This window comes from Culex pipiens, chromosome 2 (genome assembly GCF_016801865.2).
Source record: "Culex pipiens pallens isolate TS chromosome 2, TS_CPP_V2, whole genome shotgun sequence".
Classification (NCBI taxonomy): domain Eukaryota; kingdom Metazoa; phylum Arthropoda; class Insecta; order Diptera; family Culicidae; genus Culex; species Culex pipiens.
In genome coordinates, this window is record NC_068938.1 from 220,202,538 (window position 1) to 220,216,546 (window position 14,009).

Here is a 14,009-nt window from a genome sequence, read left to right on the forward strand (position 1 = left end):
AAGATATTTCTTGAATAAACATCGATTCTAATAAATGGTTAGAATTCTATATTATTCAACATAATTTTTATTAGTTAAATCTCAGAAATCCAAAAAATTATTTCATTTGTGTTTTTGTTTTTGTTCAGAAAGATACAGAAAGGCATTCTATAACCAGCACAACCAATTCACTTTTACGTTATTTTCCTCCTTTATCTTTTAAAATCATATTGGTTATCAACGCTTATTTTAAAAATTAATTCAGTCAAACTGTCAAAACTGTCAAAAGTAATTTCAAAATAAAGAAATAAGTAAAATGAAGATTTTAATTTGTTAATCGTGTTCGCATTTATATTTTTTATCGTACAAGTTTATTTTTTATTTCAAGAAGATTTGTCTTAGGAACTAATGGACCAATTTCCAATGGTTCTTAGTCCTTACACGATAAAGAACAATACAAACTTTGCTTGAAGTTGCTGTTATATCATTTTCATTGAAATTACTTGTTAAACAGTTTGTTCACTAGTTTCAATAAATTTGATAATGTTAATTTTTGCGTTTTAATGAAATAAGCACTTCGAAGCACTGTACATTTAATTTTTTTGCCGATAAAAAAATCAATTATTTCTATGAATTCATGGACTTTAAAATATGTTGACTCTGGATATCACTGGATAAGAATGTCTTTAAGCATTTTTTGATACTCGTTGGTTGAAATTTAACCGTTTATTCGATCGGAAAATTTATTTTAATTTTTTTTTTAATTTCAAAGACAAGCAACACGATACATTGAAATTTTATTTAAAAATTACCTTTAATTAAGATCTGATTTATTTTTTTGTAAATTTTTTAAATCCTCAAATTCTGAAACAAATTTGTCAGATAAACCATCACAGTGATCACACAGCTGAAAATGTAAATCCAGACGGTTTGAAATTTGATAGTTCAAATTTACCAGTTTGTTCGTGGGTTTTTCTCTCAGTATAAAGTACAAAAATATAACACTTATGGCTAGATAAATCGTTATTTTTTAAGGATTTTTTTGTTTCAAAATTTTTATTCAAGTTATGTATATTTTAAATTTAGCGACAGTTTATCACGAAATTCAATTACAATTAAACAATTCAAGAAAATGTAAAAAAACACTTTCTTCTCTACTCCTTTAAGACAAACTAGCTGTATGAATAAAGAGAAACTTTTGACGAAGGAGTTTCTTCAATAAAGACATTGAAAACTTAAGAAGAAAATCTTTTTAAACCTTTTTGCATACATTATTTTACAATTTTACAATTCATCTTAATAATTATACCATAAACCAAGTGATGGTAAAAATAATTTGCTGGTTTCTATACTCTTTGAATTTTTGCACCCAAGCCCCCCCCGAACAAAAATCCTGGCTACGGCCCTGCCACGTTGCTTTAAATTTCTAACGCCAACTTCGATCGAAACGAAGAATCAGCAGTGAAATTTTTCGCATAAAACAGCGAGTAAATCTCATCACTCGAAGTCCATCAAAGTTGACGCTGCACGATCGGCAGTAAAGAAAAGCGAAGATAACTTTCTAATAAATAGTGATTATTATTGAGAAACTTTTCCCCTCTCGCCTTAAATGGCCGCCATCGAGCAGATGTCACGAACAATGGATCTTCAGGCGGGGGAGTCGTTAGAGTGAGAAGGAAAAAATTAACAAAGTTTTCCCTCATTCCGGGAGAGGAGGACAAGGGGCAACTTTTGTTATTTTTAAAAGTGTGCGACGACACTTTTCTCTCTAGCATCATGGCATGCTCGGACCTTCAATCACTAAGCGTCGCTACGACAAGGATGTCAAAGTGGGACGGAAAAATCCCATTTTCTTAGATAATTTGAGTCACAATATCCGTTTTTCAATTTTCAATCGAGCTTCCACTTCGCCAAGAAAGGACTTATTCTGCTCACGAACTACAAAAAGCGATTATATCTTTTTCAGTGGCGATTTCAACTTATCTTTCAGAACTCTTTGTTTGGTCATGATGAGGAGGACAGCTTCCTTTATGTTGCTAATTCTGGACATTTTTTTTTTTTTAGGGGGGTCTGGCAACACTGACCGGACGTGGTCTTGCTGGAAATCGCGCTTGATTGTTTTCGCTTTTTTTCGTAGCTAAAGCTGGATTTTCGGGTCAAAAAGTGTATTAGTCGCCGCAGAAGTGTTTCGTCCATTCGGGAAAGATGGAGTTCTTGTTAAATTCCATGATTTTAGTGCATTTTCAAGTGTTTTTGTTTTTGTTCCTGTATTGGCGTCGCCGAGTTCTAAAGCATTTTTTTCAGTCTTTCTTTTGTATTAGTGTGTACGCCAAGGCGGCAAAAAGGTTTTGGTGTTCCCCTGCGAATCTTGTGTGTGTGACGTGCAGCTTCTTAGCCTGCTTTGTTGGTGTTTTAAAGCTCATTTCGGAAGAGAGCAGAAGATCGTAGTATGTGTAGTGAGTTATGCTGCGGAGAACGACAAAATGCAGGCGGAGAGAGAGAGTCTTCGTTTGACTGTATGGTTCAGCGATGACAGTGGTGCGGAGGTGATGGTGTGTTGAGTTGACGCGTTGGAAGGAAAAAAGCAGGGAGTAGACGACCTGTCAAACTCCATACAGTGAGAGCCTACCTCTCACCTTTTGGTACTTTGACATGTTTTGGTACCTTGACAAGTGAGAAGTGTCAATTTTGGTACTGATGAATTACCCTTTTATCGCACAACTTGCATTTCGTTCGGGTAAAACGTCAATTATCAATGTTACCTATTTATGGAAATTCAAATAGAAAGTGATTTCACGTAATTTATTTATCATTCTCTTTGATGGAAGAAACATTAGTAACTTTTTTTTTATTCTTATGTCGCTATTATTTACTCGGCTATCGGTCTGCACTATGCAGACATCGCGATATTTGGTAAGCCCACACCACCGGAAGCTGCGCTGGCTAGGCACGGCCAAGAGTAAGCTGTTCCGGGTCCCGGGTCGATGCTAACAGATCGAGGAGAAACAAACAAATATATCTATATGATATTTATTGTAAATTTAAATGTTTTTATTAATGTTTTGTATACCTTTTTCGTTCGTTACTCACTTCAATTTGTTTTTTGTTTTTTAATGGAAATGGTATAAACAGTGATGATAAACGGATCTGGTCCCAATCCGGAATGGCCACAAACCCCGGAAAATATTCCGAGGGGACATTTGTCGAGTTTGGGCAATATGGGTATCAAACTTCATGGCTACTGATCTCAATCCGGAATGGCCACAAACCCCGGGGAATGTTTTAACGAGGGAACTTTTGGCGGGTTTGGGCAATATTGTTCAAAATAAGGGATTTTCGATGTTCGACATGACAATTGAAATTCGTTGAAATTTGTGGGAATATTTTTTGTCCCGGGACCGTTAGGTTAGGTCGTTAGCTCAGTCCAGGAGTAGGAGTCGTCTCTCTGGGTCCTGTCTCGGTGGAGTCGCTAGTAGGCAGTTGGACTAACAATCCAAAGGTCGTCAGTTCGAATCCCGGGGTGGATGGAAGCTTAGGTGTAAACAGAGGTTTGCAATTGCCTCAACAATCAAGCCTTCGAACACCTAGTTTCGAGTAGGAATCTCACAATCGAGAACGCCAAGGCAATGCTTTAGAGCGAATAATTTGATTTGATTTTTTTTACGTGATTTTTTGTCAATTCTGCACAATGAGACAACAATTTTTACGCTATTAAAACAGATTTATTTGGTACGTAGGATTACTTTTTATTGCAACAATAGAAGTTTTTATAAGATACTTAATTACCGTGGAAAAGATACAGTTTGGTCATTTGATTACGAATGTACGGTTTTGGCTTGATTACATGTTTGCTGTATCTTTGGAAAGTAATTTTGAGGTACTCTTCCGAGACGAATTTACAGAAAAAATCGAAATGATTTTCGCAAAAATCCTCATCAACAGAATGTTCGAATTCAGAAAAAACGTTATCGTCGTCATTCTGGAGAATAATTTTAGCGCAGTCCTGTAGGGCTGTGTAGTACGGTGCAAAGTTGAATGTGGTTTTCCCTGCCGAAAGAATTTTCTTTTCTAGTTCTAGAACCTTGCAAATTTTGTGTACAAATCCTTCATCCGCGGTTCTCTTCAAGCAATCCGAACACTTCATTTTCCGAGCCACACTAGTTATCACCTTCTGGACGTCCTGCTTGACTGCGATTTCTAAAAGCTTGTCCTCTTCGTAGATTTTGACCTCGGCCAAGAGCGAGTCAACGACCTGATCTAAATGCTCGGAGGAAACAGCTTCAGTAGTGCGCCCAACTTCGTCCGTCCGGGAGGTTTTTGTTGTTAGAATGGGAGTGTCGTCAGCCGAGCAGTTCATCTTCGACGTCCCTGAGATGCTGTTGTTGAGGAGCAATCTTTTGTATGATGACCTGAACAAAACGGTGCTCGGGTTGTTGTTGCACCCGCCCATGGAACGCATGGCGCCAAAGAATCTCTCGGCGTGGTCCTGGCTGAATCGGTAGAGCGGTAGGTTGTCCAACTCCTTTTTCTCGATGATGTACTCTTCGTACATCCCTTTAAGACTGTTGATCCCGGCCAAAAATCCAACGAACCCGGTTTTGTATTTGGTTTTGCAAATCAGCTCTCCCGAAGTCAGCCGAAGTGTTCAGCGTAGTCTAACGCCGGCTTGATTACTCCGAAGCTGTCCTCGTTGAGCGGTTTCTTGAAGCCATGCTCTGCAGGATCTTTGGAATTCAGGAGGTCAAAAATATCGTTTATCAAAGCCACTAGCTCTGCTGTTGCTTCCGCTCCCTCGAACCGCGGGTCGTCTTTAAAGAACAACAAAGCGTCCGCTACCGACTGGCTCATTGTTTGCACCGCAATGATGACCTTCATTTTGAGAGTTTCAAAATTTATGTGATTGTACGTCAATCGTGGAGCGATCGCGGCACCGGAAGTGTGCTGGACTTGATGTAGCAGCTTAATGAGATCCCATTTGACCTGCCCGTTGATGCTCTCGATGGTACCCAGTTTGGCCAGATTGTTCCTGACCAATTTTACCATATGTACTGGGTCTGGGATAACGTACACGTTGTGGGCGCCAATGGGGTGTTGGAAGCTGGTTTTCATGGGCTCGTCGTTCAACTCGATGTTGCAACCAAATAATTTTGCCATAGCGAAATTTGTCGCTGTGCCATCGAAAGTCAACCCAATAACTTGAACTCCGGCCTCGTGCAGTGCGATCAACACCTGCTCAACGATTTGCTTTTTTTGGGCACTGCCCAAACCGTCTATGAAAAAGTAGCCCACCGGAATTTTCCACGATGACTTGATCGAAGATACAACAAAAACCAACGCCTCCTTGGCTGGAACAAGTTCATCTCCAGCATCAGCAAAAGGATGTGCAATTGTCCCTTCGAACTTGATGGAGTGGTGATCCCACTCAATATGCTTTCGGATGGCCATCTCATCGAACGACAAATCGACTAGCAGTTGTTGTCCTCCCTCATCGTCCTTCACCTTCGCCAGCGTTGCCATAGCTTGAAGCGTAATTCCCGGCTCTGCTTCGACAGCTGAATACCACCTCTGAATAGTTCGAGCGTCTGGCAGCTTGTTGTCAAATGCCTGTCTGACAAAATTGTACGCCTTTGCGCTATAATGCTGAAGCGTTACGGCAAAGTTCTTGACGGCATCGCTGTAGGTTTTGCCGTGACCAGCTTGAAGTTCTCGTAGAATCTCGTTTTGTTCAGAGAATTTCTGTAAACGAAAAAGAAAGCAGAACTATTTTACAAATGGATCTTAATACACTAATTAAAAATATAAAATTACCTGCAACAGCAGCTCGCCGCTGTTAGATATCAAATTTTCACTCTTCAATGTGGCAATCAGGTCATCCATGCTTTGCATTTTCCGTTTAAGGTGCAAGAACTTTTGTTTGAGGCGATTAAAACGGGTGTTGGAATTCGCCAGCTGTTTCTGAAGGACTTCCACAGCTCGAACAGCTTCCGCCGGGGACAAGCTAGCCGCGTCTTTGATATCACCGGCGTATCGAATGCTAGAATAAATAAAAAATTAGATGTTATTCAGTTAAAATGAAACACATCCTTACCGCATCCGCTTAGCTGGAGGTTCATCATCTGGCGCAATTTCCATGCTGTCTTCCGGTTCACTCGGCAGCCGATCGTTCACGTGCCGTACACTGGCTTCTTGAACAGCAGCAGGCGGTCCTCGACCGACCTCGTGGAAACATGTCACAGGCCACGGATCGTTCGGTGTCTGGACACTGGCGGAACTTCGAACAGCAGTTGGCGGTCCACCAGCAATCAACGTTAGAGGTCGCCGACCGTTCGCTGGCCGGACACTAACTGGATCTTGCGGGTCTTGAACAGGGGAAGGCGGTTCTTGACCGGCCTCGTGTAGAAACGTCACAGGCCACCGATCGTTCGATGTCTGGACACTGGCGGAACTTCGAACAGCAGTAGGTGGTCCTCGAGCAGTCACCGTTACAGGTCGCCGACCGTTCGCTGGCCGGAAAGTCGCGGGATCTTGCGGGTCTTGAACAGGGGAAGGCGGTTCTTGACCGGCCTCGTGTAGAAACGTCACAGGCCACCGATCGTTCGATGTCTGGACACTGGCGGAACTTCGAACAGCAGTAGGTGGTCCTCGAGCAGTCACCGTTACAGGTCGCCGACCGTTCGCTGGCCGGAAAGTCGCGGGATCTTGCGGGTCTTGAACAGGGGAAGGCGGTTCTTGACCGGCCTCGTGTAGAAACGTCACAGGCCACCGATCGTTCGATGTCTGGACACTGGCGGAACTTCGAACAGCAGTAGGCGGTCCTCGAGCAGTCACCGTTACAGGTCGCCGACCGTTCGCTGGCCGGAAAGTCGCGGGATCTTGCGGGTCTTGAACAGGGGAAGGCGGTTCTTGACCGGCCTCGTGTAGAAACGTCACAGGCCACCGATCGTTCGATGTCTGGACACTGGCGGAACTTCGAACAGCAGTAGGTGGTCCTCGAGCAGTCACCGTTACAGGTCGCCGACCGTTCGCTGGCCGGAAAGTCGCGGGATCTTGCGGGTCTTGAACAGGGGAAGGCGGTTCTTGACCGGCCTCGTGTAGAAACGTCACAGGCCACCGATCGTTCGATGTCTGGACACTGGCGGAACTTCGAACAGCAGTAGGCGGTCCTCGAGCAGTCACCGTTACAGGTCGCCGACCGTTCGCTGGCCGGAAAGTCGCGGGATGTTGTTGAGCTTGAGCAGATGTACATGAGGTTTGAATGCTAAAATCACAAAGATTAAGTTGTGTTCATATTATGTTTCCGTGAAAATACTTCATCCCTACCGCATTTTCTTAACGGGAGGCCCCTCCGCCTGGTTAATGTGGGATGCGTTTGTGATGTTATTAAACGGAGATCTTTTGGTCATGGCAGCAGTTGTTGGTTTCCGTCCGGCTTCGCGGAACATCATTTCAGGTCGCAGCTGGTTCGCTCGTTGGACACATCCACGGTCGAGTGCGATAGGCCGCCGTTGAGCTTGATTGGCCAAAAATGCAGATTCAGCATGATTTTGCGTTGAAACAAAAATCGACGGAAAAGCTCCTCGAACGAGTTTTCGCTTTCCTTTAACCATTTTGAAATCTTCCGGCCGGAAATGTGCCGCACAGACTCTGGCGTTCCCGGCACCGATGCTAGCAAAACACACCTTGTTGCCCGACTGCTTGATTTCCGCACACCAGATCTGAAACAAATCCTCGTCCCGCGGGAAACTAGAAAATATATGATTCCTCAGCACAAGAAATAAATCTCCTCATGAATTTTGATTATAATTTACCGGTGCGTAGAAACTCCTCCATTTTCAACTTTTATGCTCAAATCACTTTCGCAATTAGACACGAAACAACGCATTTTTGAAAGAAAAAACAAAAAGCACGAGTTTTTCAAGCTACTTCGCTTCCAGCTAGAAATTTTCAATATTAGTAAACAAAAGACGCCATATTGCAAAAGATGTGCGGTAGGCTGGAATCGCCATCTGTCATCCCCCTGGAAAAAAGCGAAAAGAGCTTTTGCTCTTAAATGTGTTTGTATTGCAACGGTCTCACGAGTGCGGACGGTGTGTGAGGTGGCGCTTTGTTTGTTGATGATTCATCATCCGTCTCTGGCAGCGTGTAGAGGCTGTCGGACCGACAACGTCGGTGTGTTGGTGTGTATGCTGTAAATATTTCCGGTGAGTTCGCTCCATGTTGAGCAAACACTTTGGCGTCTGGGAGCAGGACAGGGTTGCCAGGTTTTTAGATAAAGAGTTTTATTTCTGTTGCAACTGGTTTAGAGACGCGCGCGCGTGTTGATTGTTGTTGGCTTTGAAGTATTAATGAATCGAAAAGCAGAAAAAAAGCACGCGGTTTTATGTTTTGATGAGTTCAGGATTAGATTTAAATTAACTGCTGTTCAGATATTTCTTCATTAGTCGTTTGTAATCAAAATAACGTTTTTCTACAAGTGTTTCTAGGTTAGTAGCTCGATAGAATTGTTTGTATGTTTAAGACAACAGAGTTGAATTTACCTATCGGGTTCATTATTTCCACAGCCGGCTGTCTAATATTGAATCTTAAACAATGATCCGCGCCGGGATAAAATATTCAAACATAACAAAAACTAAATAAAAAAGTGTCTCAACAGCAGCATCCGATTGTTTGCCTTGAGAATAAATTTTTCAATCCTGTTAAAATACTAATTTTTATTAAATTTAAACGGGAACAGTCTCGACAGCAGCTTCCGATAGTCTGCCTTGAGAATAAAATTAACCAACCTTTAACCTCACTTATGCCAACGGTCGTATCGCTTGCTTAGGGCGACTCCCAGACCTTAACCTTGTACAACTACCAACTCCACGCGATGCTTACGCAGCCTTGTTGTTTAAATTCGATCAAATTTGGTCAAGCGGTCAGTTTGATCGAGTTCCACAATAGGGTTGGGAAAAAGAGCCTGCGGTTTCGCTACCTTTTTCTAAGTAAGTTTAGCATCAACACTTCCCGTGCTCCTAATCCTTATTCCTGTCCCGGTGTATGGTGGAGATGGGAGCGGCCGGCAATGGATGGCTTTCATGGTGCTGCCTGTCCTGTTCGGGTAGAATTGGTTTTAATTCCCTTTAATCAATTTCTATGCAACCTGAGCTAGACAATCATCACACATACATGACGAAATCCAGTCTGCAACCCGCTAAGATCACCATCTCCATGCGAATGCGAATGCGATTCTGGACATTTTATTTTTTAAACATTTTCCAATATTTTTCAATATAACAAAACGAAACTTAACCATACCACTTGAGCTCCAATGAAGTTATGTCATCCTTGCCAGTTCGGAACGTTAATTTTTTGGTTCCATTCGAATAAACGTCAAACTGAAGTGACGATTCCGTGTACAAAGTTACGGAAATTTCCACCGTAACACCACTAACTTTAGCATCATGATTGAATGCATACGAATCACCCTCCAAGTGATCCACCTCTTCCTCCTTCATAACCCGTTTCCTGTTGACTTTCCCAAAAACGTAGAATCGACTGTTTGCACTAACTGGATCAAGCTTCTTCCCATCGGCATCGTAGAAGGTTCCTTTGGAACGCTTAGCGTCAGTCGGGAAAACGCCTTGATCCGTCACCCGAGGTGCAGCGATTTTGACGTTTTCCGTTTTGACGATTTTCACCGTGCATCGACGTGGCTTACTAGGATCGCATGCTTTGTCGGGTTTACGACCACTTCCTGTTGGTTTTGGTTTTCTTGAAGGCTTCATTGATGGCTTAGTAGGCTTTGCCGAAGGTTTTCGTGTTTGAGATGACGATGGTGGTGGTTGACGTGGCCTACTTTGGGAAAGCAATCCACCGGGAGCTTGCGGGTCGTACAGATCTAGTTCTCCCGGTAGCATTGGGAATTCGTTATCCACGTAGTATTTTGACTCTTCTGTTTCATCGTCATTTGATTGGGCATCGCTGAACTGTGGAGCTTTATATCCTTTGTATGTTTTGACTGAAATTGTTTGCATAATAAGATAACATATTTTTTCCCAAATTTTATCTTACTCTTGGCATCAACTGAGATTTTCACTGAATAAAAAAGTACAACAGAAACTAGAAGCGTAGATTTTTTCATTTTTCAAAAATACTTCCATTTTGTAAAATGTAATACAGTATTTATAGGAATTTTCACACAATTAGCTCGTAGCAATGATTAATTGCATGACATAAATTACCATCGATGCCAACAACTAGACAGAAGTGATGTATTGTAGCACGTATTTCTAGGTTGAAATATACTCTACTGAAGTCTAACAACCATACCAAACGAGCTGCAAATATGTTTTTGCACTGCTGTTTGTCTGATAAGTTACGCTTTTAGGCACATCACCAACAGTTTCATACCCAAACCCTCCATCAACGTATACCGGCTCCATAATTTCAATCGTGACTCCAGTAGCTTTCGAATATCTATTCTTAATCGAAGATTCCGTCCCCGAATGGTCCAACCTATCCTGCCCAACCCTCCTACAACCCTCAACCTTCCCAAACATTTGAAACTGGTGCGTAGAATCCGTTGGCTCGATCAACTTACGACTTGCGTCGTAGATTTTCGGCTTCTCCGTGGTGGTCGTAATTGGGCGGAAGTCACTCGCTCTAAATGCGGGACGTTTGACGGGTTTCCGCAGCAATCCCCCGGGAGGCTTCGCGTTGTACAGGTTCAGCTCGCTTGGAAGTGCTGGATATTCTGCGTCGCTGTAGTAATCGCCCAGGTAGGGATCGTCATAGTTGGTGGCTTTGTCGCTGAACAGTGGTTTCGCTGGACTGTTGTACCTTGCTGGAAGTTGGTTGAAAATTGTTGAAAAAGGTTGTGTTAGAAGTTTTAAATTACCTTGAGCTGCAATTGCAACGGTGACCAGAGGCATCATAATAATTATAATAATTCCTGCCATTCTCAATAAGCTGTACTCGATCTTTGATGTTTGACTGGCTATTTATAGAATTTCTTGTTTGCATTTAAAATAGGATATTGAGGAAAATACATTCAATATCAAAAAATATATTAAAACGTATAAACCTAGGTTTAATAAATCAGCCAAAGAAAACTTAAAGGAAAATATTTCAATAACAAATTTCCTACTTTTTGATTTTAATCAAATTCTAAAAAAAATTGTCTAATATTGAATATAATTGAAGACCTAAGTTCCCTTATTAGTAAAATGTTTGTTGAGAAATAATGCAAAAGAAAAGAACATTGTTTGAACAGCTGACAGTCACTGCAACTTTGTCACTGTGATTTGAAATTTCTAGACTTCTAATGATTATAATGAATTTCAAACGTCTTTGTAATACAAAATTTATTTAAACTAACAAAATTTTAAATAAATAACAATGATCTCATTTTCAATTAATTTCTTAGGTTTACTTACTATGGGAGCAATTCTCTACCAAACCCGGAAATGGATTTTACTTGTATTTTTTCATTTAGCTCAATCTTTGTGCGGGCATTCCCTATGACCAAAGAAGCTTTTTTGTGTCATTGTTTCACCCATACAAGTCTCCATACAATTTTAGCAGCTGTCCTTACAAAAATGATACGTAAATATTCCAAAATCTGTAATTTTTGAATGAATTTTCCGATCAATTTGGTGTCTTCGGTGAAGTTGTTGGTATTGTTGAGGAACATAAAAAAAATAGGAACACGGAAAAAAAATTACGATTTTTTTTATTAACTTTTTTTTTCACGAAAACTTAATTTCCCAAAATACTTATTACTTTGATTTTCGAGATTTTTGGAAATGTTTTAGGGAACCAAAACCCGCAACTTTTGAGCCATAGAGAAGTATGGTCAAAAATTCTGCCACCGAGTTAGGAATTTAAAATAACAGTAATTATTGGAAAAAAAAATCGAAATTTCATACATAAAATTTTTTTGCCCATTTTTTTTTATTGTAAAATTAAATTTGCAATCGAAAAGTACTTCACAGAATTTTTGATATAGGGCCACGTTTTCAAAATATCTCAGCAACTAATGGTCCAATTTTCAAAATTCGTGAAATTTTCCGATCAAGACTAACATTTTAAAAAGATCAAACATGGAATATTTCGCTCATTTGAAATGTTAGTCTTGATTAAAAAATTAAAATATTGTTTTTCGAAATGATCGTTTTTATATTGGTTTCAATTTTCGAAACGTGTTATCAACTTTTGCAATTATTAGTGAGTAATTTCAAAATCTAGAATTGAGCCTATTTTTTCGAATGGGTCAAAAACATATGTTCGTATGCAAATTTCATATTTCATCTAATATATAATCTTGATTTTCTATAACTGTTCAAACGTAAAAGTTCGCCACTTTCTAGTTTGACGAGGTACATACAAATTGGAAACCAATAGAGCAATTCTCTACGAAATCGATCTTTTTTCTTCAATTTTCATTTTTGTGTTTTTTAATCCGGGTGAAACTTTTTTGGTGCCTTAGGTACGTACAAGGAAGCCATTTTTCATAATTAGTTTGTCCATATAATGTTATATATAATGTATTGATGTTTTCTAAGTAGAGGGTGACGATTCTCGAGATTTTCAATTTCCCGGGAAACGAGAGTTGAACTTGGCCATTTCCCGGGAATTCCCGGGACCCGGGATTTTTTTTTGACTATGGCAATTGTGCCAAAAATTTAAAATGAAAAGTAATAAATTTGTTGTAATTTTTTGTGAAAAAATTAATAATATAGCTAATATATAACAGAAATATTGCAATATGATAAACAACGACTCAAAACAACAAGTTAAACTGGTTTTTGCCTTCCTCACCTTACTGAGGAAAGGCTATAAAATCACTCAAAAAATGAACTTCTTAATTCAACCTCGTAGACTCACCTTCACGTATACCTAATGTCTGTGTGGATGTGTGTAGGTGGGTGGACAAAAAATTTGTCACGCGATTATCTCCGGACTGGATGAACGGATTTTGACCGTATTAGTCTCATTCGATCCGTCTTGGGGTCCCATAGGTCTCTATTTAAAATCAGCAAGTTTAGTTAAGTACTTCAAAAGTTATGCTAAAAAAACGATTTTGGCGTATGTCCGGAAGATTGTAAAAAGGGTGGTTTTTGTAAGAAACCCTGTCATGTTATACATTTTCAGAAAGGTATTAAAAAGACCTTTCCAATGAGCCCAAAACATTGAAGATCTGATAACCCTATCAAAAGTTATTAGCACTTAAGTGTTATTTATACACTTTTTGGAGGCTGGATCTCAGATATTTCAGAAAAAATGATGTCCGGGTCCGTCATGCGACCCATCGTTAGTTAGATAATCGAAAGACCTTTCAAATGAGCCTTAAACATCAAGAATCTAACAACCCTATTAAAAGTTATTGGCACTTAAGTGTTATTTATACACTTTTTAGAGGTTGGATTTCAGATATTGTGATAAAAATATCGTCTGAATCTTCCATGCGAACTATCGTTGGATAGGTTTTTTTTATCAGACCTTGCCGATGAGCCAGAAATATTGATGGTCTGCGAACCATATCAAAAGAAATGAGTAATAAAGTTGATTTGTTAAACATGTTAAGGGGGAATGTTGCTATTTTTACTGAATGTATTGACTTTATGAATATGAGGAAGGCACCAACCACCTAAAGGTGGATTAAGTAACGTTTTTTATTAATGAAATAATGTAAAGTATTTTTCGATAGCAAATTCAATTTAGCAAAAAAAAAAATGTTTTTGATGTTTTTTTGTCCAAGTTATTGATATTTTCTAAAAACAACCTCATAAATTCGTATTTCCTTGACCAGATTTTGCACCATAATGCACTATGGTTAAGAAGATGTGTTTTTAGTAAAAAAAAGTAAATCTTTCCCAGTTCCTGAGGGGAACACCCGTGAAGAGTATCGGGGCCGGCATTTACAAAGCGGATTCAGTGGCAGTTTTTCACTCAACTAATGTTAACATGTTTAGGTTGATGTTAACATTCCATAGGTCGCCTCCCTAAGGTGTCGTGATAAGGTCCAGTTTGTGACGATACACTACCTT

At 40.1% G+C, this 14,009-nt stretch overlaps 1 protein-coding gene across 2 annotated transcripts; it reads right to left on the bottom strand.

Annotated features, from left to right (window-relative positions):
• Nucleotides 1-8,096: 8,096 nt before the first annotated feature.
• On the bottom strand, nt 8,097-10,937 carry LOC120416705 (uncharacterized). Of its 2 annotated transcripts, XR_008212267.1 has the most exons (4): nt 10,859-10,937; nt 10,033-10,804; nt 9,148-9,979; nt 8,097-9,071 (listed from the first exon to the last, which is right to left on the bottom strand). XR_008212267.1 is itself a non-coding variant. In XM_039578521.2 (3 exons), the coding sequence occupies exons 2-3, from the start codon at nt 10,100-10,102 to the stop codon at nt 9,267-9,269; spliced, it is 783 nt and encodes a 260-aa protein (XP_039434455.1). In that variant the 5' UTR covers nt 10,103-10,804; nt 10,859-10,937; the 3' UTR covers nt 8,097-9,266. The 2 variants fall into 2 exon arrangements, 1 of the variants encoding a protein (XP_039434455.1); XM_039578521.2 differs by having other exon boundaries at nt 8,097-9,979.
• Nucleotides 10,938-14,009: the final 3,072 nt, after the last annotated feature.